This window comes from Halyomorpha halys, unplaced genomic scaffold (assembly GCF_000696795.3).
Source record: "Halyomorpha halys isolate HHAL.00 unplaced genomic scaffold, Hhal_1.1 Scaffold748.1, whole genome shotgun sequence".
Classification (NCBI taxonomy): Eukaryota; Metazoa; Arthropoda; class Insecta; order Hemiptera; family Pentatomidae; genus Halyomorpha; species Halyomorpha halys.
In genome coordinates this window covers 476,414-483,648 of record NW_027111006.1, presented here as the reverse complement: position 1 = coordinate 483,648, position 7,235 = coordinate 476,414, and the positions used below count along the sequence as shown (strand labels likewise).

Genomic DNA, 7,235 nt, shown 5'->3' with positions numbered 1-7,235 from the left:
TATTTGCACGTTGGAGGTGGCAGTTTTCTGATCAGGTGAGAGTGCGTGAGGAGAGTATGACCTATTCTCAAGCGGGTTAGAGCAACTTCCTCCCTACGGCATTGTTCTAGAGTAATTTTATTTTTCCCAGAAAGCATAAATGTGCACAATCAATTTTAAACTGTTTTCAAAGCGCTGATTAATGTCAATTCGATATTTTAAAGAGGATATTACAAAATGTTTCGTTCGTGTCCAAAATTTGTAAGTTAAAATATTTTAAGGTACGACCGCTTAGTCTCCTAATCCATTCCTGACCCTATTACAGTTCTAAGACATATCTCGTTTTAAAATATAACTTACATACTACACCTTACAGGGCAACCTCAAGATCAGACGCTACCGCAACTCAGACTCTGACGTGAAGGGAGCAATTAACGCAATCATCAGGATCAAAAACCTTCTTCGGCAAAGGAAGTGACACTACCATTTTCCAGGTACTCATAAAAAGGGAACGGACTAGTGCTTACACAAATCATTAAAGAAAAACTCGACAGGACCCAATATGAAAAAACCGTAACCACTTAGCATTCAATAAAATGGATGACGTATATGATGGAGCACATAAGAGGAGATGATTTGGTTTTTATAGGATTTATTAGATATTATGCAATTTCAACACTCCATCCACTTTACTCTGTTATCGCCTATGAGTAATTGTCTTGATAACTAAAAGATAGCGATCGTAGACACCCTCTTCAACGATAAATAACATAACATTTACATAATATTGCTAAATTTAGATTAATAATTTCAGCAGAAAATCAAACTGGGCTCTGAGTTAATCTTGTAGGATGTTATTTGGCCTTTAAAGCATTTTGCCTACTTATTATTTACTATTTACATACAGACGTATTAATAAATTTTTAAGTTCATCTGAACTTGCAATGACTCTTGACTTTTCTATTAAAGAAGGAATAGAATTATTTTTCCAAACACGATCGAAAGAAAAATGAATGTGAAAAACCGCTGTCAAGTAAAATTTAAATTTCTATCACCGCCAAAATTCGGCTCTAAAAAAGAATTTTGCTAATACTCGAATTTCTAACTTACCTCTTATCCTTTAAAGCATAGAACATTTTCCATCGTACAACCCACCAGTTGGGAGGATATCTGATAACACATCAGAAATATAGAAGCCAAGATACATCGTAAATTCCTTACTACCTAGATAAAATATCTGGAGGCAAAATTGTTCAAAGAAACAAATTTTGGAAATCATGAATTCTGATATAGAACAAGGAGCTTCTTAGGTGTTAGCATAGGGGATATTGCGATCTTGGCGGAAAATATTATTTTGGACTTCCTCGGGACCATACACCATCACCTACATGAGTATTAGCTCGGAGATTATTCATTGTTTTATTTATTTATTTTATTTTGTGGACCTGCCAATTTGTGTGTTTTAACGTATTTATTCATTAAATTATTTTATTTTATTTTATCAGTACTATTATTTATTTATTTTTTTAAAACTTATTTATCCATTCAAGTGTTTCTTGTAACCGGATTTTTATTATATTTTCCTTTGAATCTATGTGTTAGTCTTGTTCTCGTAGAATGTATTTGTATGGGTGAATTCGGGAGTGAATTAAAAATTGTGAAATGGTGAAATTGAAGGAACAGAAAAGGGAAAGAAAAAAAGGAATGAACTGAAATATTTGTATTTGGCGTATAAACTGAAATTGATTATAAAAGGAAACTGTATGGAAAAAAAAACTGTTTTTTATTATTTTATTATACCATGTAATTTATATATGTCCGATTACGGATTGATAAGTATGCTGTGTATGTAGCAACCTGATGTATTTGGGCAGCATAGATGAATAAAGTATTTCTCTCTCTTGTTAGTCTTCTAGATAGGTTAGGTAAGTCTTTTGAATCATGCTACATTCACAGATTTGATTAAATCTTAAAGAAACTATTTTACTTCATTGACAGATTTGTAAAAAGAAAACAAATAAATACACATATTTTTCCTACAGATGGTTATAAACAATTGTATACACCAGGGCCTACTCGTTTCTTACTCCAGGTACCCTCGACGTATGTTCAAACGTTATTCAAAACAGTGTGGAAAAGTGGTTACATTCTGGCTGACATGTTATATTTCTCTTTAACCAATTATCATTACCTGGAGGCGTAACTTGTGTTAACGTATTAATATGGTTAATAGATAACAATTATTCAATAATATAACATAAAATAAAGCTTTGGGTGGGTCTCATATGAAAAAATTTTATCTCTTATCTGTAAGGTGGTTATAAGTTTCGCTATCGCGGTTACTTTTTGAGGGACTTCTCGCCGCTTCGCTCGTTCAGGTTGATAGTAGACGATATGGTAAAGACCATAGATTCGCCTAGTGTCCATATTCAGGTTCTGGCTTGCATGCCACGCCAGATAATTTAGGGTGGCATTGCAATGGCGGTCTCATCGGGGTCTTCAGGTATATGCAACGAGGTCATCAAAAAGTAAGACCCCTGACGCCGACTTTGTATAAAATCAAAAAAACAGTACCGAAAAATCGGTTTATGTAAATCTGACTTTCAGGGAAGCAATGATATGCAAAGGGTGATTAACGCAATGATTAATACAATCAATTATGCTGGGAATATGCATTTAACGATCTTGTACAACTCTTGTTTTAAGGCTGAGTCACCTTCAGAAAACATGAAAATGGGGAATATTATTATATAATAAACAAGTACTTCAGTTTCTTTAAGAACCCGTGAGGACCGGAAATGACCATGCTCATTAACGATAATTTACCTTGTAACAATATTTGAGAAAATAATTCTCAACTATCTAAGACCGTTCTGTATACAAGGTGATATAAGTCTGCCGTTGCCAACCAGCTTTCAAGTTACAGTATTTACTGAACACTCGTCGAAAATTTTCCAAAAAAAAGGTTGAAAAATTAGAATATTTTAGTTTAAGAAATTAAAGATTTTTAACCCCTCCCCTCTCCCATCACTGTCCCAACGGTTGTAGTCCCTGAGAGCGGGAGGTTACGTGTGTGCCTGGGGTCAGACTTATTCTAAAGTCCCTACCTTCATCACTCCAATATTTGTCAAATCAAAAAGAACTTTGTATACCGTTGAAGTTGGTAACATTACTCCTTAAGGGATAACAATGCTCTCTTGGTGTTAGAAATTATGTGTTGCTATGTGTATTTCTCTTATATACCTCTTCTCATTTGTGGTTATATGTACTTCCCATGTTGTTTTCAATTTTTTGTACTTTTTGAATACAATAGCATTTCATTGAAAAAAAAAAATAATTCTACGAATAATTTGGAAATATTTTAGTCTGGATTCATAAATAATTAACAATTTATTTTTTCGATATATTTTAAATTACTTTCTTCCCTCTTATTTAAAAAAAAAAATGTGTTAAGCTTTAAAAGAAACATTGTGTTATTCACCGAATTTTCAAATAAAAATAATTTAGTTTTATTCTTATTTCTCTTTGTAGTTTTTTTATTCGAATAAGACAACCTTAAATTTTGAACATCTATTGATTTCCAAGGGTTTATAGTGAATTTTAAAAAGAAGAGCAAATTTTTCTACTTAACCATAAACTTAAAATTAAAATGTGTGCCATTATTAGAAAAAAAAATTAAATAATTTATACTCTATTATAGAAAGCTGAGGTCTGAATTATAGACTTTTCTGGCTCCTTTAAGCGGTATATGGATATTAAAATATATAAAAAATATATTGAAGCAAGCGGAGGTTGAGTATCAGCAAAACCCCTTAAATTATGACTTAAAAAGACAAAAAAAATTCAAAATTATCTAGTTTTATCGACTATTTTGGACAAAAAGAATAATTTTCCGAGAAAATATTTTTATGTAGATTAACATAAAATATATATATATTTTTTTGATCATTTATTTATTGTTGTTTACAACTGTATAACATAACTAAATAACAACTGTATAACATAACTAAATAACAACTGTATTACATAAATAACAGGAGAAGCCAGGTTAGAAACAAGAGGATTTAAGTGGTTGGGAAGTTTTCCATGGAAGGAATGGTATCTGGGTTTGGCCAAATCGACAACATATGGGACATTGAGGTCATGATGAATGACTTGATTTATGACAAAGTAAGGAGCGTTAAGGATTTTACGAAGGATTTTGGATTGTAAGGATTAAAATAAAATATGAGTTTTTAAATTTATTTGAGAGTAATGCCCTCGCCTGATCGTGATGGGGTGAAAAGGAAACAGAAGTAAAGCTACAATAAATTGCATCCCTTTCCTTGATGAAAAACTCTCTGAAGAAGAGAGTTCACCTTGAGAGGTCACCCATTTGGGACTGGCAGTACAATTTCAATTAGAACAAAGAGCTTCTCAGAACCTTGTTGTTAGCGTTGGGGATATTGCGATCTTGGCCGGAAATATTCTGGACTCTATGGGCATCATCACCTGCATGATGAAGGTCTGAGAACATTTAATATTTATTTGGTGTTTTCTGATAACCTACATATTTATTTTTTTAATTACATATTTGTTAGTTTTAAAACTTGAATTTTGTTTGGAACTTTACTTCTACTATGGCTGTTTTATTTTAATCTATTTCTACATTTTTATTCATTCTTAACTTCGTTTTATTATTATTTATTTTCTTTGTTTCAGGTGTACGTACTGGTAGTGGATGAGGCTATAAATTGAATTTTTTTTTCTGACAAAACTGCTATTGGAGTCCTATACTGCCTAACCATGGTTGGGGGTCAAAGCTTTTCAATTTTTGTGAGCGTCACTCAATGAAAAAAGTCAACTCCGCAGACTGGATTCAAATCGGGATCGCCAATAGACATAATATTGGTAAGACTATGTCTAAACCATTGAGCTACGGGCGGCCCTAAATTTAAATTAAACTTGTATTAATGGAACAGAGTAACATGATAGATGAGAGTGAGATAGAGGAGATAAAATAGATAAAGTTAAGAATAAAACGAGGAGAAGGTAAGAAGAAGAAAAAGGAAAAACAACTAAAAAAGGTGCAAAAAAAAAATTTAATGTAACTTAGTAATAAACAAAAAAAATGACTATTTAATTTATTTAGGCATTTTGTGAAAAAAAAGTGAGAAAATGTTGTATCTTTGTTAATTACTATGTATCATTTCTTCCATTGCTGATTAAATAAAATATTTCTGTCTTATCACTAATGAAAGCAACAGAATTAATTTCCAATTCTAACTCTAAATGATTTTAAATAATTTGCTTTCGCGTTGAGTTTGAAAACGATGATAACATTTTTTAGAAAAATATTCAAGGATTAACATTAATGCAATGAAGTCTAACTAAAATCTTACAAAATTTTATTCTTACTCAATTTGTAAAATAGTTAGCCATGGGTAAATGACACAGACCAAAATAAAAGATTAGAATATAATTCTAATGTCAATATAAATTAATGAATCTATTGTTTATCCTCCTCATAGCTAGTGTTCCAGTATATTAATTTGTGATCTGAGATAAGTAGCTTTGTTGATGAACACAATACTCGCTGGCAAAACAGATCGGTACCAGCCTCGTTGATGTTGACCTTGAGCAGAAATAAGACCCTTCATCAATCCTCGATAACGCTATGAATCGTGAAAGATATCCAATGAAGTATCCCATAAGATGGAAAGAAAGTTGTCCAAGATATCAATAAGACTATCAACTACCTGCCAACGGTGGTGGGGATACCTTTATAAGGCTGGCTAATTAACAAGATCCAGGTAGATGCGAGGATGACGGGCTCAGGGAAGGGTGAGAAGCACTCGAGCATCATTCCAGGGCAGATCTCAGCGATACGTAAGTAGCCCTGTGTTATATCTCATCTTTGCTCAAAGTTTCTATTGTATCATCTACATTCTATATTCTAAATTCAAGGAGACATCGTTAGTACTTGAGAAATAATTTAAATCTGAATTTCTTAATGTTTTAATTTATATATCTATTTATTTCTTGAGTTCCTATGTCCAAAAGGATTAGTGGAATATCCTAACGGACACAGATTATTATTAAATATATTACATCCAAAAATATATACCTTATTATATATTAAATATATTACATCAATTTACTAAAAACTTACAAGTGAATTGATGAATAATTTATTAGGTGTTCAACACCTGAAAAAGAGTAAATCTTTGAGGACCATAATACTATTTGCTAAAGATTCAAGTAGTCAAAACCATTTTTAAAAATATAATATTAACTACTGTTATAATAAAATCAATTCAAACAAAAGATTTTATTTATTTTTTTGTAATCGAAGTTGCAATGATTTTTTTTTAAGAGCAGAAAGACATATTTTTAAATTTATTATTCTTTCATTCCTTTAAGTGATAATAAAAACACATTAATGTTAAATTTATATATTTTAATATTTTAGTGATACTGTAGTTTCTCTGCTTAGCATCTACAATCCGGCAACTTTTATTACAGTTTAATTTATTTAACTCCGTGTATATCTCTTAACCCATAATACTAACATAAAATAATCTCTTAATACCTATAAGATCCCAGTTAAGATCTCTCTCTCTCTCTTTTTTTGTTTCTAGCTATGTTGTCTCTTATTTATTAAAAAATATGAATTTTACAAAAATTTTGCATCTTTTATTAATGTGTGTGAAATAGGATATGAAATATGGATCATAACTATATTTTCAATAATTTTTCTTATTTCTCATTTCTTGACAATTCGTATTCATTTATAATAAAATGTGAATTTAATGTTTTGACTGTTTTTCGTTCCGTAATTAGTTTAAAACAAATTGTAAATCATGCAAGTTAGTGAATCCTCATAACGCCTTTTCCTGATTTATTCAACCAGTTAGATTTTAGTGGCAAACTAATTCTTATTTGTATTAAAATTAAACAATAGTTCAAATGAAGTTTACCTAGGTGCTCTGGAGTAGCTAAAGATATCTAATAATTGTTTATATACTCTCAAAGGATTGATTTTTTTGTGTGTTACTATCTCCTCTTGTGGTATTATTACACAAAAAAAGGCAATCCTTCCCGCCCGGACCCGACCCACTACGACCTCCAGGGAGCGACGATTCTATATCACTTTTGAAATATTTGCTTAAAACGAGAATAGGCAACTTAAGAGAGTCTAATCGAGTAATATTTGAAAAGCGCCTGAAACTGGAAAACGGCGTGAATTATATATACATATATACATATATATATAT

The 7,235-nt window shown here is 31.2% G+C and overlaps 2 protein-coding genes across 3 annotated transcripts in view; one reads left to right on the top strand and one right to left on the bottom strand.

Moving 5' to 3' along the window:
- Positions 1-548, bottom strand: part of lovit (loss of visual transmission) — a 60,778-nt gene extending 60,230 nt beyond the window's left edge. For both annotated transcript variants that reach the window (XM_014428802.2, XM_014428804.2), the window contains exon 1: positions 340-548. The gene's annotated coding sequence lies outside the window, so the exon portion shown is untranslated. The remainder of the gene's footprint in view (positions 1-339) is intronic.
- A 5,171-nt stretch (positions 549-5,719) lies between these two features.
- LOC106685847 (synaptic vesicle glycoprotein 2B) overlaps positions 5,720-7,235 on the top strand; it is a 39,729-nt gene continuing 38,213 nt past the window's right edge. Inside the window, exon 1 of the mRNA XM_014428801.3 lies at positions 5,720-5,847. Within this exon, the coding sequence (XP_014284287.1) occupies positions 5,784-5,847 (64 nt within the window). The 5' untranslated portion in view covers positions 5,720-5,783. The remainder of the gene's footprint in view (positions 5,848-7,235) is intronic.